Source organism: Ixodes scapularis, unplaced genomic scaffold (assembly GCF_016920785.2).
Source record: "Ixodes scapularis isolate PalLabHiFi unplaced genomic scaffold, ASM1692078v2 PGA_scaffold8__174_contigs__length_109621045, whole genome shotgun sequence".
Classification (NCBI taxonomy): Eukaryota; Metazoa; Arthropoda; class Arachnida; order Ixodida; family Ixodidae; genus Ixodes; species Ixodes scapularis.
This window is the reverse complement of record NW_024609883.1, coordinates 16,087,599-16,115,179: the sequence shown is the minus strand read 5'-3', so window position 1 is coordinate 16,115,179 and position 27,581 is coordinate 16,087,599. Positions and strand designations below refer to the sequence as shown.

Sequence of the window (27,581 nt, the reverse complement as noted above, 5' to 3'; positions counted from 1 at the left end):
GATAAGCTTGCATTACATGAGTCTTTGCATCAAGAAATATGATAGTGGACAAAACCCATTTGCAATTACCTAGTTCAATTCGATTTTTCGCAATGTCCTCATGAGTTGCTAAATCGCAACAGAACAAAACAATTTAAAGTCTGCCATTTCAATTTTGCTACAAGTTTGTGGATGGAATGCACGAGAAAGAAGACTCAGAACAATGTTCTTTCTTTTATTTCTATATTTTCAATTTTCGTTTTTGTCCTTGACATCACAACTGTGAGATGTCCAGGATGTCAGCGTTGACGTCAAAGTCGCCCTCTGGCAGGCTGCTGGGCAGGACAGTGACGAATTGGGCTGAGAGGATGGCCGCGTCTTGAATCTTCTTGGCCATCCTCTCAGCCCTGCCTCCTTCGCGATCCGGGGCTCCAGACAAGTAGTCGCCAATGGCACGCTCCACGTCGACCACGCTGCCTCCCACTCGGCTCCGGATTATAGCTGGAGAAAAAGAAAACAAAAAAACCGCAGAAGCGAATGTTATGCACACCACAAAGCAAGTCACAAAATGCATTAGGGGCCTATAGAAACAGGGGGAAACTCTCGTGCAGTAATTTATTCCAAGTCGAGTTTAGGGCTGCCGAGAAAGAATTACCATATTTATTCTAAACAGGTTAACCATTTGCTGGAAACTGTTGTTTACCAGTAGGAGTTGATCTGTAATCATAACCAAACAAGGTCGACCTATAGACCAATGCGCTGTTTTAAACAAGCCTGCATTTGGCCACATTAAATGTAGGCACTGTGCATGCGCGGAAATGAGCTTCCTGTGAGGTGAGGCGTTTGTGCACGCACCATTTTGACAACAGCGTCACTGCGGTGGCGTGGCATCAAAGCCATGTGTTCGTCTACAAAGGCCTGTTCACACATACATCACAGCACCAACTCAGAGAAAAGCACCGACTTTGCACATGACCAGTGGTGTCACAAGAGGGAAGGGTGGGGGAGGGGGCGGAGTGCACGAGACGAGTGGCTTGCATGCTTTCGCATTCACAACTCGCAAGTGGAAAAGGTGGGGGGGGGGGCACCACCTTAGGTGCAGCGCTCGGGGGGGGGGGGGGGGGGTGTCATGGCGGGCCACGCAACCCTATAATGGCATCACTGCATATGACCCCACTTTTTCCTGCTCACACACAATTCAGAGCCAGCTTTAGGCATTGACAGCAGTGCTGAATGTTATTTCAACACCAATATTAATCTGCTAACTAACCTAAGAATAAGCTAATGTATTCCCCGTTTGAGAGAACCCAGACGGTGCTCTCACCAGCCACTGCAAAGCAATGAAGCTTCATGCACGCGCACCATGGGCAGTGCATGATTATGAACTCTGAGCTCCATGTGAAATTAAATTTGTGCGACCAGGGGACCTAAGCCGCTGTGAATGACAGAAGAGAGCATGCGTGCTGGACAAAGAGATGAAGAGGCAAAATGAAAAAGAGGTGTAACAGTTGAAAAGGCAAACATAAGAAACAGAATTAAAACAGGTAACCCCATGAGAGTTCGACAGGACTGCAGTTCCCGACTGTAACAGCCGAAATAATTTTTAACTGGGAATGTATGAATGAGGCTCTACCGTATATACAAACAATACTTAAAATTGAAAGAATAAAATAAAATGTGGAGGACAAGCACAGGACAACCACATTCTTTCGTAATTGTCCTGTGTTTGTCCTTTGCGTGTTATTCTTTCAATCTTAAGTATTAATTTTCAACTCAGTGCAATTTGTTTAGAGTCCCTGAAAGATTAAGTTTTTCATAATCCAGATTCCATAGCAATACCACTAACATGGTGCATTACTTGAAACATCCGCTCACCGCCTAAGATCACTAGCCAGAAGGGAAAAGCCTCGACTTGATTAGAAAATCAGGGGAAATGACTAACCATGATGATAAAGAAAGTGCTTGCTTTATAAACACTTATTCATGAATTATACGAAAATACTCTTGCCACTTTACGCGCACGTTTACAAACCACAAATTTTGCTTAAAACTGATCAAGTAATTCTTCAGATTCTTGGCAGCTGACAAATTAGAAGAAAAAGTTCCCATCATTTTTAATTAGCAATAAAGGTGTGGAATGAAAACACCTTACCAACGGCCACGGCACAGAGCTGCGTGCCCCTGAACGGCCGCTTGTTGCCCCTGCGGCCGCAGATGCTGAAGTGCATCTGCACCTGCTTCCGCAGGAGCCGCTCCAGGGTGCGCCGCACAGCCTCCGCGATAGTGGTGCCACCCAGGCCGGAGAGCTGCTCCTTCTACACGAATAAAAGAAAAAAAATATTGCACTTTAAGAATCACAGTTCATTTAATATGAGTAAGATGAAAACTGACTATGGTATGGCATCCATCTCACCTAAGTGAAAAGGTAATGTGAAATTGCATTAACTCTGTTGACAGTATTTACTACACTATTATATAAAAGAGAGTACGGAAGATCTAATGAAAATAAACCCTGAAGAAGGAGAGCAAGGGACAAAAAAGGACAAACACATATCTCGAAACACACCTAGCTGCATTTGGAGATTTGTGTTTGTCTTTTGTCGCCATACCTTTTCTCCAGAGTTACTACTGTTATTGTCCAGCTAGCTTCCACCTCTGCAATTATTGCATTATCATCATACTGAAGATCGATCCAGACTTTTACTGAAAGTAATTAATAGATCAGGTAATTGGCCCCTGCTGTTCTTGATGTTCTTGTTGCCTTCTTCCCTTCATTTTATACTTTCCAGCGAGCACTGATTGCCCTTAATCATTCTATATGCCCCTGTTCTTGACTCAAAAGTATGTAGAGGTGTGAAAACAATAAGGCCATATCTTCAATCGTAATGCTGCCTTAATAAGTTACTGTCTGTGACTAAATAGAGATAATGGTTAAGCTAACATTTTGGTAAAGTTTAGATACGAAGCAGTTGAACATATGCCGTCGCTCCATTTCTCAAACCGGTTGAGCTACAAGGCACTAACATATAGTGAAAAAAAGTTTGATATTCACCAGAACAGCCTGATCAGCAGGGTTGATGAGGCGCCTCTCTGCTGCCTCAAAATCTTCCATTGTCGCCAGCGGTAAAATAAAAACCGCTGGCGGCACTGGGGCATCAGGCGGGCAGTTCGCACGCTCAAGCTGAGCGATGCGCACTGCCAGCTGTTCCTGGTTTGCCAGGACCTGCGTCGTGTCCTGGCGGAGAAGGTGCACCTCGTGCCGCACATCCAAGAGGACCTTCAGAAGCTCCGATTGGAAGGCTAAAATAGAGGCAAAAAAAATTCTTGTGGTCAGAGATCTACGAAGGAAACGTGCTGAAAACAACACTTCACCTAAGACTAAAAAGAAAAAAACAATGATAAAAAAAATTATAGCTCAAAAAATATTTCCAAGCCTTATGCAATTGATGGCAGCAAATGTAGGCCGTCCTGCCAGTGGATCTTTCGTCGCACATATTGTTTACGTCCAAGCAATAAATTATATTTTGTTCCACCTTTCGAGAGACCAGAAACCTACAAATCATAGACGTGATTGTAGCTTCAAATTTAGCTACTTTAGAAATTCCAGCTCCAAATCTGTACCCGTTATCACCTCAAGGACCACAGTAAAAAAAAGTCCGGCTCCTAGCGGATCATTACTAATTTCCCCCTTTATGTAGAGAATTAAGATACATGCAGGCACATTTTACATCAAATATATATTATCTTATGGAGCCGTACACATTTCAAATGCCAAAAGCATTGCTGCCTCCTCTGACAACGAAATCGTATGAGAACTACTACTTGCAGCGTATGAGTAATGTGCAAAAGTTCATTTTTTTCTTGAGGTGAAAACGAGTATAGCTATATTTGAAAAGGATATCCCCAAATTTAGCTACTCCCCCCCCCCCCCCCCACCCCCCAACCACTCCCCTTGGCCAGTGACCATGGAAAGCAGGGTTTGGGGGGGAGGTGAGGTTTGAGGGCAGCACTGTTGAAGGCCTAGGGTGGCAAAATGTTAAGTTCACCTCTCGTCACAAGACTTTCGGAAGGGGCACAGCGTCACTGAAGGTGCGCAGCCTCATGATACGTTGTGGCACTGGACTGGTGATTATGGTTTATAGCATCTACTACTGTCTTGTGTAAGGTGAAATAGAGCATAGGAAACAGCCTCGTCACTCCACAAGATTTCAACACAATAGGTAAGCTTCTTAAAACAAGCTAAACATTAGTCACTTTTCTTAATCAGGCACTAGTTTTTTTTTAGATATTTGAATAATAAAAATAAAACAGCTGTCACTGATAATAAAAATAAAACAGCTAGCTTGAACATGCAAATCAACCCAAGCTATGGGCACCAGGTTGCCCCACCTAGCCCAGAGTGGCGGAGGGGTTAAGGTCGCAGGTCTTTCTCCGCCGCCACTACTGCCGGCTAAATGGTGCCACCTGCTGCCCAATGTGTGTGCTTACTTGCACAGTCACCGACATTTTTTTACTGATGTAAGCGATTGCTGGCATCATCTGTACAAAGTCTGCTTTGGGGTCCCTCAAGGCACTGATACCGACGGACGTTGGGGTTCCTTAAGATACTGATATCAATGCCACTGATAAAGAGGTCGCAACCGTTGGACATATGGAAAACTATTTTATCTCAGAGTTGATGAAATGACATGTCGCAACTAGGATGCTTTCATGTACACTTTGCTCAGGTTGGCAATACTTGCACTTTCATAACGATTTTGTTTAGGCCGCCTCGGTGGCTCCGAGGCGAGAGCGCCGGCCTACGGATCCCCAGGTGGCGGGTTCGAATCCCGACCGAGGTGCCCGCAATATGACGGAGGCTTATTGCGGAGAAGGCGCCGTGTAACCGAGCTTTCGGTTGCACGTCAAAAGATCCCCAGGTGGTCGAAATTAATCCTCAGTCCTCCGCTGGGGCGTGCCAGATGCCCGTCGTAGGTTTGGCACGTAAAACCCCCAAATTTGACGATTTTGTTTATTTTTTGCTTAGGAGCATGAGAGGTCTTCAATTTGTGATTCTGGAGTATGATCGTTTGTATACGGAGTATTGCCATAACTGCAGACTTATGGCAAGGCCACGTCGAGGCATGTCCAACACTCCTGTTTTGGTGTAAGCACCGAGTGCCTGACTTGGGCCTCAAAACGTTTATTTAACAAGACCCCCGCCGCTGCCACCTGTCGGTGCCACAGTGCAACTGCCATCATGACAAGCATCAATGTTCAAAAGGCAGAACTGGTCTCATACAAAGCTAGAAGTATGAACAGATAGGTTTTAAAGGTGCCCCTGCTGCACGAGGATTCATACAGCCAAGGCACATTTTCTAAAGCAAGAAGGCTTGCCATTCACGTTAAGGTTTCAAAGGTGCTTCTGCTGCACAAGGATTCATGCAGCCAAGGCCTATTTCTAAAGCAAGGGGACTTGCAATTCATGTTGAAGTGAGATTATGTAGATATCAGCAATGACCGGTTCATGTAAAGATGTCAAGCATGTTCTTAACAGGTAATCAAACATCTCATTCTTGAAATGTAAAACAGAGCATTACGAGTGATAGGCAGGTTTTGTTTTGGTGGTCGAACTATATCGTGAGTATGGGCATTTAATGCCATACTAAGGGCATTGGAAAAATGAAATGTACAGATGTGATTTTGCCAGTCTTCTAAACTTGGTCAGGTCAATATTAAGCAGTGATCGTAATGAAACATCTGGTATGCATACGGGACATGGTAGCCTCAACCACCTCAGCTGCCTCCAAATTCCGCCTTCTGGGGGCTTGCCGCTCTGCCAGGGCTGTGGTAAAGTATGTTTTAGTCTCAGATTAAGGTCTTTCAACTCGTCACACAAGTCATTCACACTTTTCAGCAACTACATATCAGCCATTTTGGCACAGCCAGTGTCCATCTCTGCCCAACATCTCAAGGGCAGTCAATGTCAAGAAATCTGACAGATACGCTTCAAATGCACACCTTTTTGGGAGGCAAAGTATGTTTGTCAGCTCCACTTCCAAAATGAGCATAAGGTGTCCAAAGCTTAAGCTTGGTGACTTCTTTTATAAACGGTTTTCGAGGCAAGCAAAAAATTTTATGAATGACCGGAGGCAGCAGATTGGAGGCGACAGCAAATTTTCTGCAGTCTGCCGAAAAAATGTGCATGTGAAACGTGTCATCACAAATGCCGGTATAGACAGCCTTTTTTAAAGGGATGCTGAAATGAAAATTAAAATATACTTCTCACGTTAAGAAAGAAGTTAAATGTAATCACTGAAGTCAGCTAATGACAATCACACATTAGCATTTTTAACAGGCGGTTATATTTTTCGTTCCAAACAGCCAATTCCAGCAAGCACTCCAAACAGCCAATTCCATCGAGAGCAGCAGTCGGAGAGCACTATGCTTCTTGAGAAAACCAGCACCTACAGCGCGCTCGTGATGTAAGGTTTAACTTCGCGAGCAAGGCTACAAGGAGGCTGGTGTGGTTGTGAAATGTGCCACTTGGTAGTGTCAACATGTTACAATCTGGCGGTTCAAGAGGCCCGCTTCCCGCAGAAGTTGAATAGGCACGGGAGAGAAGGGAAGTTCGGTTCCGCCAAGGGAGAGAAGGGAAGTTCAGTTCCGCCAAGTTTAACAGTCTATGCACGCTCAGAGCTTAGCACAATACCTCTAGGGAGTGGCACTGCTTTTATGTGAAGTTTTACTTAACATTCGGAAGCATCCACCAGGTGTAATCTGGTAATAAATTTTTTTTTATTTATTTTTTTTGTTTTAAAAAGTTTTTTGGTGTCAATTGAAACTAAAAATTGGCATCTTTGTGGTGTGGCCAAAATGTGCTTGGTATTTAAACCATAAAATAGACTCTAGGCATTTTGCTGCAGTACCCCTTTAAAGGGATGCTGAACCGAAATTTTGATTACACAAAACACGCGGTAAAAGTGTGCAATGGGATGCTACAAACACCAAAACACCACTCATACAGCGATATCTTGAAAAGGATGACCAAATTTTTCAAGAAAAGGAGGCGCATTTGACAGAGATGATGTCGTCATGTTTCTCCGAGAAGGAGAGGGAACGGCCTCGCGTCTTCTCTGCCTCACAGTCTTGAGGGAGCGAAGCGGAGAGAGGAGGAAACTCGGTATAGTGATGTCACGCGCCTCGTCGGCCTAGTTCAATCTGGACCTCTTTTTCCAAAAATACGGCCATCCATTCGAGATATCGCCTTACGAGTAGTGGTGTAGAGATTGTAGCGTCCCGCCTACATTTCCTGCATTGTTTTTTCTGAAATCCAAATTTCGGTTCACCATCCCTTTAAACTAATAACACTGGCTGTATCAGACGGTGGAGAAGGGGAAACATCTCAGCTGTCTCATTTATGCTCATCAAATCATTAATTCCAACAGTTACAATTGTTACAAGAACCTTACATGCAGAGTGAAAGAGGTATAGCAGCTCAAGAGTGAAGCCACTGATCTCTGACAATTTGCTGGATCGCGCATCCCCGCTTGGTTGCTGTAGCACAAATGCGGCCACCGCACAGTCACCTTGCCACAAAAAATCTACCTTTCAGAGCGCAGCTAGGGTGGGCGGCAGCGTGCTGAAGACACGTTTTCTGCTTACTTATTGTCATTCGTCGTAGAGGTTGTTTAAAACCTGGCGTAAATGGTGACCTTCGTTGGCCTTCGAGAACATGAGCAAATTTGTACAAAAGTCCAGCACCAGAGGAGAAAAGCACAACTCCTTGAAAGCAAGTCTAGCCGGTCTAGCGGCATGATAGAAATTTCCTTGGTATGCCAAACTGCTGCATCTCTGTGCCTTCACACACGTGGATAGCGATCAAGAATCGACGCCGTGCTGATGTGTTTTGCATGTGCAACGTGCGTGAAAATCTACGTGCCTCTGGAGCAGCGTTTTACTTTACTGTGGTGACTGTAGTGTCGAGACCGGTTATAACAAAATAGCGGCTACATCAAAGCAATCTCGATTTCCCATTCCCTTTCACACTTCGTTAACCAAAGTCAGTTATAACGAAATAGCGGATAAAGCGAAGTGATTTTCGATTCCCGTTGACTTCGTTATAACCGGTCTCGACGGCATTTGTAAGTTGCGGCGTTCGTGGTCCAGATAAGTCTGATGCAGTGGCGACGGACGAGGGGGGGCGGCAGCGGTGGTTGAAGGGAGGCTTTCTTGTGGGCACTTACCGAGGTGGTGGAATTCATGAGTAATCGCATGAGGTTACGATAGAGCAGTTTGCAGTAAGTATATATGCAATTATTTTTATAAACAAAATAAAGTGTGCTATTTGAGGCATTCAGCAGTTCCAATGAACGCAACACTTTATGCTTGTTATATAATGAAGCACATAAAAAATTTTCCGGGTTAGACTCTTTACTGACCCATGAAAACTACAGTATGAATGTTACTGGATCTTATGATTAGGCCTGCGCTGTGCTCTATAAACCGCCTTGCCTGGCGGTGAAGTCTGATCTTTGAGTAGCACCAAGCTGTTAGCTTGACCGGTATCCAAGGATGCGAAGGCACAGAGATGCAGCACTTCGGCGTGCCAAGGAAGCTTTGATCACGTTGCAACACCGACAAGACTTGCACTTGACGAGTTGTGCCTTTTTCCTGCAGTGCTGTACTTTCGTAAAACTTTCCACGCGTTCTTAAAGGTAATTTGTCAACGGTTACACCAGGTTTTAAAAAAAATTCTCCGGCAAATGATAACGAACGAGCAGAAACATATCTTCAGCACGCTACCGCCCAGCCTCGCTGCGCTCCAAAAGGTTGATTACCTGTGGCACGATGGCCAACCGGTGGCCGCATTCGAATAGCGGGGAAGCGCAATCCAGCAATTATCGTAGAGATCAGTGAGCGAAGCAGATTAATGCTAGCCACAGTTTGTTGAACATTTAAAAAAATAGCTGATAACCTTGTATGTGATATCTCTAGAAATACAAACAAGCGGGTTAAATATACAACTTTCCTATGTCAGTCTAGATTATCTGTGAATCATTGGAAAGAGCCGACTGTGAAACTTACGAGATATAGGAGCCCGACTTTCCTTGGACCACCCCTTACTGGATGGAGGGTCTGGGGCCCTGCGCTTGGGAGGGGCTGGAGAAAAGTATCACAATTTACTTTCCAAATGGGCAATTATGGCTTGGCCAGAGTGCCCCTTTTCTTTCTAAAATTTTAGACAACTTTTATCTACTCGTTTAGAATGCAATGCAATGCAAAAGGCATGAACCCCCCCCCTTTTTTTCTTGCTGCCATACTGCCAAAATGGAACATCAGAAAGGTTTAGGCGTGATTGTAAAACAAACTCTCTTTAATTTCATAAATTATTGTTTGCTTATATTCACATAAAAGAGGAATTTTGTATCCACGAGCATCTTTCAAATAACAAAATCTTAAAATCCCAATTCAAATTAACTGTTTTCTAAAGTCAAATGGAGGAATCACTTTTTACAGTTCTAGATAGGTTTGAACCTTCATGAATAACGTGTAGATTCTCATGTGTAAAACATGTGGAAATAAAGCAAGGACACTTACCCCTTGCACAGGCACCTCCCAGGCCAGTAGCTGCAAAATCAATGTCAAGTGTAAATACATTGTCAGTGTCTCTCGCAAGGTAAAAAAAAGATGAAATATATTTTTCTTTACTGTAGGCTAACTCACGTGGAATGGGCACTGAGAGACGCACAGGAGCGTCGGCCGTGTTGTCTCTCCCAGTGGCTAGAACAGACATATTATCAGAATAAAATTAGGTTAAACAAAGAACCATTTCTTCTGCTGAAAATGTTAAATTGCTATGATCAACATACCTCCATCATCGGGCTCCCCGACATCTGTGCTTTCCAAGCACGAGTTCTCGAGCCCCTCGGTGGCCTTCCTTTTGGCCTTCTTGTATGTTTTTTTAAGAGAAAGCAAATTGATACAGACCCACTAATTATTTAGCTCGTGCAAAACCTGGTTTACAATACTGCAATGCCAACCCATAACAGAGCAAAAAATCACTAAAACCAATTTACAATTTTCTAGATATGGTTCCTTTCACAGCTTACAATACCAAAAGGATATATTATTGTAGTGTTCTGCCGGGAAACCGGCATTTGGGGGCAATGCCTGATAGCAGCACTCTTTCAAGATCAGCATTTGTAAAGGCTTCAAATACTTTTTTTTTATGTACAGCACAGTGTGGTGTCTGCTGCTAGCATGAGAAGCGCACTGTTGCTTGCATCATTCTGAAATTTAATGCAAAGGCCCCATATGCAGTCATGGTCGGAAGAAATGCAAAACATCTGCAGCTGCACAATCAGTTGTCGCGATTCCACAAACATCTATACAGAGCAAAATTAACTATGGCTCAAAAAGCAGCAATGCCGAGAGAATAAACACCCATGACTGAAGCACTTAGTAGTGTATTGGGGTTTATGTGTTGAGAAAATGACTGAGAGAATAAGACGAGAGCTCACAGGGACGTCGGAACACTGAACTCTGGTTGGAATGATTAGTGGTAGAAATAAAGCTAGCTGTTTTTATCTCCACTGCACTCATCAAACGTGTTTGAATTTGAAAGCCCAATGCCGGACGCTGGCATTCCCATTCTGATGTGTTCGACGAGTGCAGTTGAGACAAAGATAGCTAGCTTTAGACCTATGCATCAATCATTCCAACCAGAGTTCAGCGTTTTGACATCCCCATCCAACCTTGTCTTCTCCTCTCACTCAGGTTTTCGCCGCATAAGGTGACACTTTCATTTGTAGGGCGAGTGCAACTTTGAAATGGCGTGCACTAGGAGCAGCCGAAGCAACTTTAGCTGCTGCTTGCGAGCTTCAAATCTGTCCATTGTATGTAAAGCCCCATTCACGCACTTGCATTTGACTACGAATGAATGAGACACGATCAGCTTTTAGCCTCTTGCGACTGCCTACGACCGGCTGCCATTGCTGGACTGCCGGTCATAGGCCTTCGCAAGAAGCTTAAAAAATCAGTCTTGTCTCAGTCGGTCCTAGTCAAATGCATCTGTGTGTTAACGGGTTTTCATAAGACCTATAAGCGGGAACATGTAAACGTGTGTCACTCAATACAGACATGGCAACCTAGCAAGTGCTACGCTCCCTTTCGTGCGTGTGCAGTGCAAGACTACGGCTTTTTGAAGAACAGAGATACTCCAGGCTCACGCTCGTTTCCTACACTGGCTGCTGACAGTGCTATGGCAACTGTGAGGGAAAACGTGCACGTAAAAGCGCTGCTTTATCGCCACATGATACATATTTTTGACTATGAAATTTCAATTGCAATCATACTCCCAGAGAGCTCGCATTTCATTACCAGTCAAGTTTCTGATGCTGCTGTCAGGTTCGATGGGCTAGCTCAACACCATCTAAAATAATCAAAGCACCTGCACTAGCATTTCGCAGTCATCACAGTGAGATCGAGCACTGAAACAGATCAATTGCTGCATCTTTCATGTCATTGTGATAATGCTCCGAGCTACTCTTTCCTTTCTGTTATCACAAGTCATATAATTTGTTTCATCTGTCTATATTTATGGTTGCACCAATAAATGGGGAATTCTTGGTCACTCCCGAATGGCTCTCTGGTTGTCTGACCTGACTGAGACGTCATCTTTGATCGTGTCTGCGGGTTTGTCGGGCTGTGAAGGCTCTGGTGCTGGACGAGGATTCCAGTCTACGTCCGGCAGTAAGACCAGGGACGCAGTCCCTGGTCTTACTGCCGGACGTAGACTGGAATCAGCAGTCATATGATCAATTAGTGAAAATTACTCAAAGCAGTCATATGATCAATTAGTGAAAAGACGGTGAGAGTGCAGGCGAGCTGGTGGTAGCTAATCATGTCGTATTGCACCTGAGACTGCGGTGGAAGAAATCGGAAGAACTTTCAGTAGAAGGAACGTTCTCTGTGTCTGTTTGAGACGTTCTCTCTGATTGAGACGTTCTCTGTGTCTGTTCCTTCCACTGAAAGTTCTTCCGATTTCTTCCACCGCAGTCTCAGGTGCAATACGACATGATATGATCAATACAAGCTTGCCGTCGTCTGTCAACAAACCATTGGAATGCTACGTTTTTGGCGTCGATGTGTGTCCCCATGCTCTTTTCAATGTTGCAATTTTTGCTTCTATGTCCTCCTGGCAGAGTCAGACTACTTTAGCAGCCTAAGCAAAATTAACTAGGCTTGTTTCACTGCATGTGGTGATTCATTCCGCGTAGACGCCGCAGAATGGACGCTAAAGCCTGATTCGCAGGATGAGATTCTGCTTGCTATTTTCAGTCATTACGTCGCTCCAGCTGCAAAAGCATGAACTGTAGCGGAGATGGTTGACGTTGATACGAAAAATTGCAAGCAGAATCAGTCCAAGTGAATGAGACATAACAAGTCGGTGATGGCAACTAGTAACAATTATCAACATCTTGTATCTACTGTTTACACTGAGCCTGCTTACCTTGACCAACCTTCAAAATTAAAGGTCTTTTGGAGGCCTACGCTTACTCCATATTGCAATTACCAGGTCAATGTTTTCGCTACGGGCCGCTGTCGTTTGAACGAGCAGGAACGTTTGGAAGAGCAGACAACGGTTTGAACGATCAGGCAGCCGTCCGAACTTGAAGACACACTAAACATAGTCCGCGGGTGGTTCAAACAACTTGGCCGTTTTTTTCACATTCATGTTGGAACAAAACAAATGAATTCGATGGCCATAAGTATCCGCGAATTCAACTCAAAGTGCTTTCTGTACAAGCAATCGTGGTCCAATGCCATCTGGTTTTCCTTTTCACTAGCCCTGTCCATGTTTTTGGATGAACCAAGCAGGCAGAAAACTCATGAATACTGATCTTCAAACCTTTCGCAACTGTTTTGGTACAGCCTCAGTTGCTGCATTTTGACGAGAAGGCAAGTTTTTGCCTGGTTTCTTCTAAAACAACACAGGCATGCACGCCCCGCATGGTGACTTCCACCCACAGCCCCAGACCGGAAGTATGCCTGACGCACCACCACCGCACCATGACATAACAGAGCTGAATTTGTGTATATATATAGACAAAGTTTTCGGGATCGAATTGGGTAAATACTAGATCAACCTTTGTCTTATTAATGTGGCCAGCTTACATTATGGACAATCTTAGGAAGGAACGGAGGTGTCCATATTAACGAGGCATCCCTGTATATGCAAACTATACTCTCAGTCCAAATCTAAACATTGTTTACCTTTAGATATACTACTTGATCATATCAATGACTAATGCCCCTAGGTATGTGCAAAGATTTCACAACTTGAAGCCACGAGGATATCATACAAACACCACTTACTGCAATAGGAGAACACCCACACAGGGTGGAGGGGCCACTCCTCTTCATTCCCAGGTGGGGCCTGAGACTGGGCCAGTTTTATCACTGATGCCGGTGGAACGTTTTTTGGCCAAGAACACATCGTCTTGTCAGCATTGAGCCAGGCCGTCGGAACAGCGGCCACGCTGTCATCCCCGACAAACTCAACCGCACAAAAAGGGCGGTTTTCCTTTCTGTAATGAATATAACATTTTCGTTACTGCAAGGCAAAGCCACAGCTGATTAGCAGTGGGTAATAATTCAAGATTAGGGCCGTGCTGCTGAGAAAGGGAGGATGGGCCTAAGAGGACACGGAATAAGTTGATGAGGGCTCACTCGCGTGGAACTGAAGATGGACGGTTTCTGCGGCCCAGCAGACCCGCCAATAATGAAAGACGTCCGACTCCGTGAAAGGTTTGAGCATGACTGACCTATGATCACGGGCAAGCGCTCGCAATGCACGGGCTCAAGTGCAAGCCCGTGTAAGTGGCACACCGAGTTCGTGGTGTGCCGCACTATTTATTTTTAAATACTGCACAATGTACCTTGGGTTTAACAAAGCGACTAAGAATGAGATAGAGTTCCTGAGGGCCGGCAATCAGAGCATTTTATTGGGGGAAAAAAATGAGAGAAAAATCAGATTTCTTTTCTTACCTATGCCTGTTAAATGAAATGTCACAAATGTTTTTGTTTTTTTCCTAAATTCACACAAAAAGGTGTGCATACTGACCCAAAAAAAGAGAAGAGTTTCATATTTTTGTTGTAACTTACGATTAAATTAAGTTTGCTATTTGATATTAAAAAAAATGCATTAATTTACTGTTCTCTATGACAATTGTTAGATCACGCTTCTCCACTCCGCGAATGCAGCCACCAGACGGCCATCATGTACCAACGGGATGTTGACCAGTTAAAGCGTTTTAAAGGGATACTTCAACGAAATTTGAAATATACCCGTCGTGTTCACAAATAGGCTGAATATGATCCACAATATCCGTAAATGACAATAAAACGTCTGTATTTTGAGCCTGATGGCTGTGTTTTTCGTTATAAACGGCCCACTCTGGCAAGTGCTCGGAGAGCAGCCAGCGGAGAGCACATGGCCTCCGCCGCAATCGTGACGTAGTTTGTCTCGAGATGAGCAAAGCTGCGTCAAGGCTGACATCGAGAAGATGTCCTAGACGTTCCAGCCACGGAGGCGGCTGCTTTTATACGAATTTTGAGTGACGGGTTAATCTTCTATAATCTTGTAGAGGAACAATAGCGGCATTTTGGGACACACAAAATATATTCTCGAGGAGGCGTTAGCAGCAGCCACCGGGTGCTCTTTGCTAATCGTTTAACTCGTTTTCAAATTCCTTTTGTGTCTTTTTCAACAAGAGATTGGTGCGTCTGATGTGATACTGCTCCCTTGAACATGAATAGACCAAGAAATAAGCGCCGAAATTTCGTTGTAGTATCCCTTTAAGAGGCTGGGCGGCAGTGTGCTAAAAGGCACGTTTTCGACTTAATAGCAATCATTCGCTGAATTTTTTTTTCTTGTGTACTTGGTTATAGGTGCCTTTGAGAACACATAGAAATCTTTATGAAAACATAGCACGGCATAAAAAAGTCACAACTCATTGAATGCATGTCTTGCGGCGGGATCAAAGAACATGCCTTGGAATGCTGAAGTGCTGCATCTCCACATTTGCACACTTGGGCATACTGAACAAGCATTGAAATCGTGTAGATGATGCTGAAGGTCTGTCGTGTATGAAGATTTATGTGCCTCTGAAGCAGCGTTTTACTTTACTCTGAAGACTGTATTTGTAACTTGCAGCACTCGTGGGCCAGCAATTAGTTGATTTTGTGCCGACAGAACACAGCGGCGGAGAAGATCGTTCTTTGCCTCCGGGACATTTCTAGCAACCAAATCTGTGGAAGGGAATAGAAATTTATCTTTCTCGATTCCCCCATCTCCCACTTCCGACACCCCTGATAGCATAGCTCAAAAGCGTCAATGTGATTTGTAACCCATACATAACTGTGCTGCTCTGTTTTCAGGTGACATGAGTAATTCGGATCCATACGAGTACATTTTAAACACTGCCGATAGCGCATGATAGCAACCACTCATAGTGCAACCAAACAGAACTGCTGGACTATCCAGAGATCTGCGAGTGATATGTATGCGGCAAAGACATGTAAAAAGCGACACACCTTCAAAACCTTCCCGAATGGTTAACACATTCACACGACGTCTACTTTTTATCAGTGTCCAAGCGTGCGAAGGCAAGGACGCAGCATTTCGGCGTGCCAAAGCATGTCCTCTGATCATGTCATGAGACTTGCATTTGACGAGTTCTGCCTTTTTCCTGCAGTGCTGCACTTTGGTAAAACTGTCCACATGCTCTTGAAGATAACATAGTAACCACAGGGTTTTAGAAAATTTTTTGTCGAATGATGGCAAACAAGAATGTGTTTTCCAGCACGGATGCCATCTAGCCTAATGCTCAAAAGGCTGACTTCCTGTGGGCACAAGATGGCAAATACAAAGCTTTCGGTGGCCGCACTCATGCTGCAGCGACCAAGCATTGTCTACTGGTGATAAGTGTACTGATCAGCACTGATCAGAGCACCAAGCACTGAACAGTGCGACCAAGTAGGGCATTACAGAGTCACATCTTCGCGCTAACTTACCACTTCGGAGCATGCAAAACTTATTCTTAATATTTATTTAGGCTGACAACTGTACGGATACTACCCATTCAGCCCGCTTCAGACGGGGCAACTTTTCAAGCACTTTCGGGGTTGCTGGCGGGTTGTTTCATAGCTTTCCCTAGATCGACACGAATTGCTGAAATCGGGTTCGGCCCCTGTAACGAGTGGGCTAAAGCGCACACCCAGCTCGACGCGCGTGGAGCGAAAGCTCACGCTGCAGAATCCAGGGATCCTGGGTTCGAGCCCCACCCCTGCCCATTTCGATTTCGATGAGCATCGTACCAGCGTGCGGTCGTGTATCACTACTGCGTGGTGCACGTTAAAGACCCCACGCTAGCGGTGTACAGCACTGGCTAAATTGCTCATCTACAGCAAGTGACTTGTCGCAACTTTAAAGGGGCACTGACACCCCAAAGGTCGTATTTATTTTTATTGTCTAAAACGATGCAAGTTGCAGCCATAAACACGCAAAAAAAACCGCATCGCGAAAAAAAATTTTCCCGCGCGCACGCGCGCCTTTTTATTTTTGGCGTTTGATTTTCCCGCCTCTCGCCTCCTCGCTTCTTTTGATCGGTGACGTCAAAAATCAGGAAATTTAGAAGCTTTGTAGGCGGCATCTTTATAACATTTAATGACGGCAATCCTAAAACATGTTTTTTAACGCAATTGCGAACGCACTACGGCCCTTCTTTTTGAAATACCAAAAACCGGGAGTTCGTTGTGGTGCCGTCTCCTGGATTTGTATCCTCCAACGGAAAACAGGCGACACCGCTCAAAACCGGTCCGCCGCAACGCCGGCGCTAGCCGGCGCTCGCTCCTTTCCTCCTCGCTTTGGGTCGCCATGGCAACAGCAGGGAGTAGTGACAGGAAAGGGGACTCTCAGGTCTCCGCAATTTTTGACGTCAAGGCACCGGCGCCGATCGCGCGGGAACTTCGAATTCGGCATTTGGAAATTGTTTTTTTACTTCACGAATACTGAATTCCCAAATTTCAAATTTCGAGGGTAATGTCCCGTCATCGTTTTCGACCGTTTCGGATAATAATAAAAAATATGATTTTGATGTGTCAGTGCCCCTTTAAATTGCTGACCAACTACAGGCTGTATTCACCAATGTTTGTTTGCAAACAAGCTCGCTGCCGCCCACTATCGGCGGACCCCTGCGCGCTTCCGGTTTCCTCTTCTTTTCCTCTTGCCACACATCCTTTTGTTATTTGTACTACGTTCTACAAAGCGCGTAGGTTCTTACAAACCTATTACAGGTACCTCTCCGAACGAAAATCTTATTTTCCGATCGCTGTGTGTTACTGAAGAAATAAATACACTACCGGAAGTCTACTGGGGCACCAAATACTGTGGCGCCCTCGTGGTACTAACTCCCACCGAATGCGGTGAATAAATATCCCCGTAACCCAATTTGCTTTTTTTTTTTTTTTAATGATAACTGAAGACTTGGTTCTGGTTTGAAATTAATCGCTTTTGGAAATGAACTGTTTCAGAAAGATGAGTTTGTATTTTTAACGCAATTTAAAGATATAAAAACATGTTTTTAGCATGTAACTGTGCGTCTAAATAGTGCAAGGAAAATAAAATTTCCTGATGATGATGGCAAGTCGTAGAAATTCGGCTGCTGCGTGCGAATGCGGGAGGTCCGTGCTGCTGGTGTTGCGACGTAAAGTTGCTGGGCGAAATTGCACGCGCACTGGGCGAAATAGCACGCGCACTTGATGTCATTGAGTGCGCGTGCAATTGTACTGCATCTTTATACAACCGCGTTCGCAACCGCTTTGCGAACGCGGATCCGCTTTCAGTGTGAATGAGCGGTGAAGCGGGCCTTAAGGGCGGTTCAGACACTTGCGTTTGAGTGCGTTTGACTGCGTTGCGTCGAGAACGGAAAGCGAGTCACCGGCACATCTGTGCTTCGTATGAAGCGTGGATTCCAATTCAAGGAATCATCTTAGCACGCGATATAAGCAGCAGGGATGTCCTGGTTTCTCGCTGCCGCAACGCAGTCAAACGCAGTCAAACGCAACTGTCTAAACCAGGCTTTAGGGTGTTTTGGTAGACCGTACGCTTTCAGGTAGCGTGCCCAGAGATAGCGTGCCCAACCCATGCTTTAAAATGACGCCACGAGCTCCCCCTAGCAAAGCGGAGCTCGAGCGTACGGTACTTCACGAGTAATAGCGGGATAACTGAGCGCGCGAGCTTCTCAACGAGCGTCGCTCGAGCAGCAACATCGTTGTGCGCTCAAGAGACGAAGATGCACGGAACGCGGTGACGCACACACTGCGCCGTCTCAATCACACTTCGACAAACTCTTGTGCTCTCTGCTCTGTCAGTACGCCCAATCGCATAGTTCCGCATTAAAACTTCAGCCGTGCTCGAAAGTCAAGTAATAAAGGGTTCACTTACCCGGGCTGCCAGGACATCGTCGACGTTGAGCTTGTTGCGTCGTTGCAGCAAAAAGACAATTACACCGCTCGAAATATTCGATGCGAAAAACGAAAGTACTAAAAAAATAAATCCCTAAATCTAAGAAATCTAAATACAAAAATAAAAACCTGCTCACTACGGAACCTCGTGCTCAGAAGACACGGGGACACAACACGAAATAATCGTTAAAAAAACGATAGTCGATAGTACTAAAAAAAACAAAAAAAACCTAAATCTACGAAATCTAAATACAAAACAAAGAAAAGCTGCTCAGTGCAAAACCTCGGGCCCGAAAGGAGACCTAAATTTACGAAACTTAAATAATACGAACCAAAGAAAAGTCGCTCAATACGGAACCTCGTGCTCGGAAGGAAAAACGGGGACACAGATGAAGAATACAATTACACAAAACGAAATAATCTATATAAAAACTAACGTAATCTACGAAATCTAAATAATATTAAACAAAGAAAATGCGCTGCTCGGTGCGGTACGTCGTGCTCGGAAGAAGACTCGGGAGGCACGGGGACAGACCTGTAGAATCACGGAAACCGAGGGAGAAAAGGGACCTAGGGATGTAGGGAAACAATCGTAAATTGCGTTGGGCGATAACTCGCGCCATCTGGCAAAAAACAAAAAAATATTAGGTGTCGTTGATTAGTGGGCGAGCATTGTTTTCTCGCACCGCTCGCACCGTGCGAGCTGCCTAGCATCTGGTGGCCGCGTTAACCAGGGGCGGACCCAGGGGGGGGGGGGGGGGCGACGGGGCCGGCCACCCCCATGACAGTCTACTCCCCCCTCCCCTTTCCCCTCATCTAGGAAGGCAATTTTACCTAGTTGAACCCCCCCGGTGCGCAGACGAAAGAATGGGAGAATAGTATCCTTACAAATTTTTTGCCCCCCCCCCCCCCCAAAAAAAGGGAGTTCTGTATCCACCCCTGTTGTTAACAAGCACAACGCAACGTTTGAATTGATCAAATTCAAACGCGAACACATCGAGGGGCGTGAAACAAAAATATTGTTTTGCACATTTCACTGGTGAATGCAGGTCTTGCTACTAGTTCAGACATTTGCGTCGGTTGCGGGCATAGCGCAGCGAACGTCAATTGAGGCAACCTGGACAACCATATGACTCGTGATTACTTCACGAAGCTACTTTATTCTCAACGGCGAACCAACGCCTCTACCATTGCAGTCATTTCAATAGCACTGAACATGACTGTCAAAACTAGGCATAAGAGGCAGGGTCTAGAACCATTCGTCAAAAGCCCATAAGAGGCAGGGTCTAGGACCATTCGTCAAAAGCCCATTCGCCTACAGACAACTGGTAGACGGACAATTCGTCGAATAAGACAGTTCGCACTAGGCGAATTAGTCGAACGGGAAACTTGTTGATGCGGCCCGTTCATGTAAAAAATATTCATCGAAAGAACTACAACAATGTTGGAGTGATGAGCCTATAGCCGGTGACAGGTCAAGAACGAAGCGGAAGCTCCTCCCACCCCTTTCCTCTCTAGTGGAGCGAATGGTGGAGGGGAGGTCGCCTCCTCTGCAGCGTTCGATCTACAAAGTGGGAAGAGGTGGGGGGAGCGTCTATCCGGTGAGCTTAATTGTCCGGTGAGTTCCTGTCTGGGATTCGAGATCTTCTATGCTCAATGGCACTGCTTTGATGCCATTTTATTGAGAGAAACCGAAGATGTATCACAGCTGAAATTAGAACTGCTGAGGTACCCAGCGGATTGTATTGTGATAGGTTAGCACACTTTAGCACATGGCAGCCATTCTGCTTAAACAAAGCCCAGGGATCCTGCGCTCAAGCCTCACCCATATGACAAACTCAGGCTTTTGTAACGAGAGACAAATAGCCTTATGTGGAGTTTGGTGGTTCACTAAGTTCACAAAGCTCACGGTCTCGGGTTTTAAGACGGCTGGGAGCATTTTTGACTACGAACGTGCTATAGTCTATTGTTATTGTGTTTTTATTGAGGCAAAGCTCACTGTTTTGAGGTTTTGCCAGGAGTGGTCACAGGCCACTGTTTTTGGAACTTGTAAAGGAGCACCCGAGAAACAAGAACAGTGTTTTTCGGCCTGGATAAATTAAATATTCACCGCGAAAAGCTCAAACTTCACGAGAATGTGATGCAAGCGGTTGGGATAGAACGCGGAAGTTTGAAAACGTTACGATATCTGAATAAAAAAAATGACAGAGAAAATAAATTTCTCTACGAGCCGACACGTCCACCTAAGCCTAATATCGTAAAAACAGAATTTGACATTGCGGACGATTTTGGGACTCATATCAAAGAAAAAAAAAAACAAAAACAAAAAAACTTGTCCATGAAAGAGAATATTGTTTTCGTTCTTGGTGAGAAGTTTTTTTTTCCCCCGCTGGAAATAGATGCCACAGCTGGCGCCCACATATTAGGCTTATGTGACCCGATCCAAGCAATGTTATGTTGTCAAACTTCCGCGTTATATCCCAACCGCTAGCGTACATTCTCGTGGAGTTTGAGCTTTCTGTGATTTATAGTTTATTTACCTGGGCTGAAAAACACGGTCCTTTGGCTTACGTGATAAAGCAAGCAATCATGTCATCGGTGCATCTTTTCAAGCGAAGTGCTCACGTTCGCTTGTGCCCCACTCACTGATAGTACAGCCATAGGTACAACCTCGGTACAATACTGATAAAGCTGGTGGCTCGAGCGTGTGGCTCCAACTTGGGGTTCATTCTCACGTCCTCTAACGAAAGTGAGACAATATAAATAAAAAAAAAAGTGATTTTCATGTGCTCCCGCTAGCAACTTCTACACCGGCAGGGAGTTCTTTCACGCTCGAGGCTCGCGAAACGCCCGATTGCTATCGAAGGTAGGAAGCTCGCACTGGAGCGACCGCGTAGCCAGGACGGCCACCCACCCCAAGGCCCAAAGTCAGGGTTGAAGGACCCTGCTGCGTAGCGATGGAATTACGACCGATTTAATAAACCACTTCTTTAACGTAGACGCTGTAAGCACCCGATAGAGCAGCACCGCTTGCTCGACATTGAGTTGCTCATGCTCTTGTAAAATTATGTGCAAGACAGAAGCTTTAATTTTACTATAGGAAAACGACGAAAAATTTTGTAGCTGTTGTGCCCAGATGTCACCGTTCAGGAGGAATCTCAAGAAGGGCATAAGCGGCACAGCTGCTACAGCGGCACAGGCTACTCGTGGCTGGTGGTGGCTCTGTCTTGGCTTTACTCGGTTGGAGGCACCTATACGTGATCAGATGCTCACTACACTGATCAGTGGCTCACTACAATGCCTCGTTGTCAGCCGCTCGCGGCCTAGCCTCTCGAGTACTGTATGTTCTGAACTCTTTCCTTCAGGTGCCTTCCCGCGCCCCCGACCCTTCGTCTTTTCCGCAGGCCCACGCAGGCCCTGCGCTCCTTTTATTTTACGGGCGACCGCTTTTCTTTTTATTTACTTGACTCGTTTGTTCCCCTCACCAAGCTGATCAGCATGAGTTCGAGGTGGAAAAAGCCACGAACATTGCGAAAGGAATTTGATGAAATCGCAAGTAGGATTGCGGCCGCAAACGCTACGGCCGCCGCCTGAAGGTCCGCCGCCGACGCCGCTTCAAGCGACTCTACAAGGGACGCAACAAGCAGCGCTTCAAGCGATGACGAACCTTGCCCCGGCTCTTGTGGAAGCAGCACAACTGACGGAAGTGGAGCTGACCCTGCGACAGGCTGCGACCCAGCAGACGCGCTTGCATCTGAAGACGAGCCATGCAACGCAAGTTTCGAGGTCAGCGGAGCTACCTCGGAAGACTGTCCGCGCACGGCCACGGAGGAACTGGCTATCTTAGCGCGTCGTTTCAACTTCACACATGAAGCAGTGAATGAGACCGCTGCTGCGTTAAGGAGACTCGGCCACGACGTCCCTAAAGATGCCCAAACTATTCTCGGCACCGAGAGGAAGGCCCCGCTGGAGCAGGATGGAACTTTTATTCATTTTGGGCTGAAGAAAGGTATCGAGCAAGCCCTGCAAGGGAAAACAGTGCCACAGGAGCTTCTCCTCCAAGCAAACATTGATGGGCTCCCTCTTTATAAGAGTTCAAATATTGGCTTTTGGCCAATCCTTTGTCGCCTGAAAAACTGTGGTGAAAGCACCCCTTTTGTTGTCAGTATGTTTTGCGACAGCGGCAAGCCTCCAGACCTCTCAAGTTTTCTTGACCCCTTCTTGAAGGAAATTCAAGAGATGGCAGCCAACGGCTTCGTTTACAAAGGTTCGTGCCAAACCGTCCATTTAACAGCCGTCATATGTGATGCTCCTGCAAGGAGCTTTGTTAAGAAGGTCAAGGGCCATACTGGGTATCGTGGCTGTGAGAGGTGCTGCCAGAAGGGTCGGCACATTGAGGGAAGGATGACATTCCCGGAACTTGAAGCACCAAAACGAACTGACAAGTCATTTCGTGACCAAGAGGACCCATTGCACCACGTGGGTGACTCGCCGTTCACTCTGCTGAAAAATGATATAATTTCACTTTTCCCCCTAGACTACATACATCTAGTGTGTCTAGGTGTGATGCGCCGCCTGCTTCAAACGTGGGTTAGGGGGCGTGGATCGTTGAGGACCACGCAGAAAGAAAAACTCAACAGAAGACTAAAGTCGTGTGCCAAAGTATTCCCCCGACACTTCCAACGGAAGCCCAGAGGTGTGGACGAGGTCGACCGGTGGAAGGCAACAGAATTCCGGACCTTCCTCTTGTATGTTGGACCTGTTGTTCTGAGGGGCCTGCTTCCAGATCACCAGTACGAACATTTTCTCTTTTTGCATGTGGCCATAAGAATACTTGCATCACCAGCTCACCACGTTGAGCATAACGCCTATGCCAGAGACCTGCTTCGTTTTTTTGTGCAGGAGTATGGCACCGTAGGACTTTACGGAGCACGGTTTTTAACTTTCAATGTACACACATTGAGCCACCTTGCCGAGGAGTGCCTTGTCCATGGACCGCTTGACGCATTTAGTGCATTCCCTTTCGAGAGTTTTCTCGGAAAACTCAAGCCCCTGCTGCGAACACATAGCAACCCTTTGGCGCAAGTTAGCCGCAGGCTTTCTGAACATGCGGGAGCAACATGCTTCTCTGTTGCAAAACGAGTCACCCACACCATCAACAAAGGAGACTGCTACCTGATCAGGAAATCCCCAGTCATCGTTTTAGAGGTGTCTCAAAGCACGTGCGAAGTCGCTTCATTAACACATGCTAGGAACTTTTTCGATGTTCCGATGAAATCATCTGCCCTAGACATTTTTAGAACCGATGGCCAGGACACTACAGTCAAGAGATTGCAGATCTCAGATGTTCATGGGTCCCAACAGTGTCTTCTTTTGCCCTCCAAGTCCGGCCATGTTGCCTTTCCAATCCTCCATATGCAGTAACTCCTTATCTTTCCCTCGTTTGTTGTTTTCGGCTGGCCAGAACTCTCTGCCGGACATTTGCTGAAACCTGCCATAGAGGCTGTCGTCGGCTGTCTTGGTGGCTGCTTGGAAGTTCTTTCCCGGCAACACGTGCGTGGTTGTTGATCAGTGTGTGGGGGTGCAAGCTGCTTTCCTGCGGACATGGCTGTGTCCTCTTTTCTCAAGTCCAGACTGGTGCGTGGAACTGAGTGTTCGGCCTGTTCTGCTGCAACATTTGGCTGGCCGGAACCTTCTGCCGGACATTTGCTGAAACTTGTCGTAGAGGCTGTCGTCGGCTGTCCTGGTGGCTGCTTGGAAGTTCTTTCCCAGCAACGCGTGCGTGGTTGTTGATCAGTGTGTGGGGGTACAAGCTGCTTTCCTGCGGACATGGCTGTCTTCCCTTTTCTTGAGTCTGTACTGGTGCGTGGAACTGAGTGTTCTGCTTGTTCGGCTGCGACATTTCGCTGGCCAGAACTTTCTGCCGGACGTTTGCTGAAACCTGTCGTAGAGGCTGTCGTCAGCTGTCTTGGTGGCTGCTTGCAAGTTCTTTCCCAGCAACGCGTGCGTGGTTGTTGATCAGTGTGTGGGGGTGCAAGCTGCTTTCCTGCGGACATGGCTGTCTCCTCTTTTCTCAAGTCCGTACTGGTGCGTGGAACTGAGTGTTCGGCCTGTTCTGCTGCGACATTTGGCTGGCCGGAACTTTCTGCCGGACATTTGCTGAAACTTGTCGTAGAGGCTGTCGTCGGCTGTCTTGGTGGCTGCTTGGAAGTTCTCTCCCAGCAACGCGTGCATTGTTGCTGATCAGTGTGTGGGGGCGCAAGCTGCTTTCCTGCTGATATGGCTGTCCCCTCTTTTCTCAAGTCCGTACTGGTGCGTGGAACTGAGTGTTCGGCCTGTTCGTCTGCGACATTTGGCTGGCCGGAACTTTCTGCAGGACATTTGCTAAAACCTGTCGTAGAGGCTGTCGTCGGCGGTCTTGGTGGCAGCTCGGAAGTTCTTTCCCAGCAACGCGTGCATTGTTGCTGATCAGTGTGTGTGAGTGCAAGCTGCTTTCCTGCGGACATGGCTGTCTCCTCTTTTCTCAAGTCCGTAGTGGTACGTGGAACTGAGTGTTTGGCCTGTTCGGCCTCGACATTTGGCTGGCCGGAACTTTCTGCAGGACATTTGCTAAAACCTGTCGTAGAGGCTGTCGTCGGCTGTCTTGGTGGCTGCTTGGAAGTTCTTTCCCAGCAACGCGTGCATTGTTGCTGATCAGTGTGTGGGGGTGCAAGCTGCTTTCCTGCGGACATGGCTGTCTCCTCTTTTCTCAAGTCCGTACTGGTGCGTGGAACTGAGTGTTCGGCCTGTTCGGCTGCGACATTTGGCTGGCCGGAACTTTCTGCCGGACATTTGCTGAAACCTGTCGTAGAGGCTGTCGTCGGCTGTCTTGGTGGCTGCCTGGAAGTTCTTTCCCAGCAACGCGTGCATTGTTGCTGATCAGTGTGTGGGGGTGCAAGCTGCTTTCGTGTGGACATGGCTTTCTCCTCTTTTCTGGAGTCCGTACTAGTGCGTGGAACTGAGTGTTTGGCCTGTTCGGCTGCGACATTTGGCTGGCCATAACTTTCTGCCGGACATTTGCTGAAACCTGTCGTAGAGGTTGTCGTCGGCTGTCTTGGTGGCTGCTTGGTAGTTCTTTCCCAGCAACGCGTGCATTGTTGCTGATCAGTGTGTGTGAGTGCAAGCTGCTTTCCTGCGGACATGGCTGTCTCCTCTTTTCTGGAGTCCGTACTGGTGCGTGGAACTGAGTGTTCGGCCTGTTCGGCTGCGACATTTGGCTGGCCGGAACTTTCTTCCGGACATCTGCTGAAACCTGTCGTAGAGGCTGTCGTCGGCTGTCTTGGTGGCTGCTTGGAAGTTCTTTCCCAGCAACGCGTGCATTGTTGCTGATCAGTGTGTGTGAGTGCAAGCTGCTTTCCTGCGGACATGGCTGGCTCCTCTTTTCTCAAGTCCGTAGTGGTGCGTGGAACTGAGTGTTCGGCCTGTTCGGCCTCGACATTTGGCTGGCCGGAACTTTCTGCAGGACATTTGCTAAAACCTGTCGTAGAGGCTGTCGTCGGCGGTCTTGGTGGCAGCTCGGAAGTTCTTTCCCAGCAACGCGTGCATTGTTGCTGATCAGTGTGTGTGAGTGCAAGCTGCTTTCCTGCGGACATGGCTGTCTCCTCTTTTCTCAAGTCCGTAGTGGTACGTGGAACTGAGTGTTTGGCCTGTTCGGCCTCGACATTTGGCTGGCCGGAACTTTCTGCAGGACATTTGCTAAAACCTGTCGTAGAGGCTGTTGTCGGCTGTCTTGGTGGCAGCTTGGAAGTTCTTTCCCAGCAACGCGTGCATTGTTGCTGATCAGTGTGTTGTAGTGCAAGCTGCTTTCCTGCGGACATGGCTGTCTCCTCTTTTCTCAAGTCCGTAGTGGTGCGTGGAACTGAGTGTTCGGCCTGTTCGGCGTCGACATTTGGCTGGCCGGAACTTTCTGCAGGACATTTGCTAAAACCTGTCGTAGAGGCTGTCGTCGGCTGTCTTGGTGGCAGCTTGGAAGTTCTTTCCCAGCAACGCGTGCATTGTTGTTGATCAGTGTGTGTGAGTGCAAGCTGCTTTCCTGCGGACATGGCTGTCTCCTCTTTTCTCAAGTCAGTAGTGGTGCGTGGAACTGAGTGTTCGGCCTGTTCGGCCTCGACATTTGGCTGGCCGGAACTTTCTGCAGGACATTTGCTAAAACCTGTCGTAGAGGCTGTCGTCGGCTGTCTTGGTGGCAGTTTGGAAGTTCTTTCCCAGCAACGCGTGCATTGTTGCTGATCAGTGTGTGTGAGTGCAAGCTGCTTTCCTGCGGACATGGCTGTCTCCTCTTTTCTCAAGTCCGTAGTGGTGCGTGGAACTGAGTGTTCGGCCTGTTCGGCCTCGACATTTGGCTGGCCGGAACTTTCTGCAGGACATTTGCTGAAAACTGTCGTAGAGGCCGTCGTCGGCTGTCTTGGTGGCAGCTTGGAAGTTCTTTCCCAGCAACGCGTGCATTGTTGCTGATCAGTGTGTGTGAGTGCAAGCTGCTTTCCTGCGGACATGGCTGTCTCCTCTTTTCTCAAGTCCGTCGTGGTGCGTGGAACTGAGTGTTCGGCCTGTTCGGCCTCGACATTTGGCTGGCCGGAACTTTCTGCAGGACATTTGCTAAAACCTGTCGTATAGGCTGTTGTCGGCTGTCTTGGTGGCAGCTTGGAAGTTCTTTCCCAGCAACGCGTGCATTGTTGCTGATCAGTGTGTGTGAGTGCAAGCTGCTTTCCTGCGGACATGGCTGTCTCCTCTTTTCTCAAGTCCGTACTGGTGCTTTGAACTGAGTGTTCGGCCTGTTCGGCCTCGACATTTGGCTGGCCGGAACTTTCTGCAGGACATTTGCTAAAACCTGTCGTAGAGGCTGTCGTTGGCTGTCTTGGTGGCTGCTTGGAAGTTCTTTCCCAGCAACGCGTGCGTTGTTGCTGATCAGTGTGTGTGAGTGCAAGCTGCTTTCCTGCGGACATGGCTGTCTCCTCTTTTCTCAAGTCTGTACTGGTGCTTTGAACTGAGTGTTCGGCCTGTTCGGCCTCGACATTTGGCTGGCCGGAACTTTCTGCAGGACATTTGCTAAAACC

General features: G+C 46.8%; 2 protein-coding genes across 2 annotated transcripts; one reads left to right on the top strand and one right to left on the bottom strand.

Annotated features, from left to right (window-relative positions):
• Positions 1-253: 253 nt before the first annotated feature.
• LOC115331096 lies at positions 254-18,549 on the bottom strand. The gene is made up of 10 exons (XM_040218522.1): positions 18,470-18,549; positions 13,340-13,550; positions 9,831-9,921; positions 9,685-9,741; positions 9,559-9,588; positions 9,046-9,120; positions 5,732-5,803; positions 3,032-3,279; positions 2,132-2,294; positions 254-480 (listed from the first exon to the last, which is right to left on the bottom strand). The coding sequence occupies exons 1-10, from the start codon at positions 18,484-18,486 to the stop codon at positions 254-256; spliced, it is 1,191 nt and encodes a 396-aa protein (XP_040074456.1). The 5' UTR covers positions 18,487-18,549.
• A 4,107-nt stretch (positions 18,550-22,656) lies between these two features.
• Positions 22,657-23,913, top strand: LOC115316453. Its single transcript, XM_040218521.1, has 2 exons — positions 22,657-22,756; positions 23,027-23,913. Exons 1-2 carry the CDS (start codon positions 22,657-22,659, stop codon positions 23,911-23,913), a joined length of 987 nt encoding a protein of 328 aa, XP_040074455.1.
• Positions 23,914-27,581: the final 3,668 nt, after the last annotated feature.

Coding starts and splice junctions, on each gene's coding strand:
- LOC115331096 (XM_040218522.1), bottom strand. Junction 9,742..9,830: donor CGGGGAGCCCGATGATGGAG/GTATGTTGATCA, acceptor TGTCTGTTCTAG/CCACTGGGAGAGACAACACG. Junction 5,804..9,045: donor AAGTCGGGCTCCTATATCTC/GTAAGTTTCACA, acceptor ACTTTACCACAG/CCCTGGCAGAGCGGCAAGCC.
- LOC115316453 (XM_040218521.1), top strand. CDS start 22,657: ATGTTTTGCGACAGCGGCAAGCCTCCAGACCTCTCAAGTTTTCTTGAC. Junction 22,757..23,026: donor CAACGGCTTCGTTTACAAAG/GTTCGTGCCAAA, acceptor TTTTCCCCCTAG/ACTACATACATCTAGTGTGT.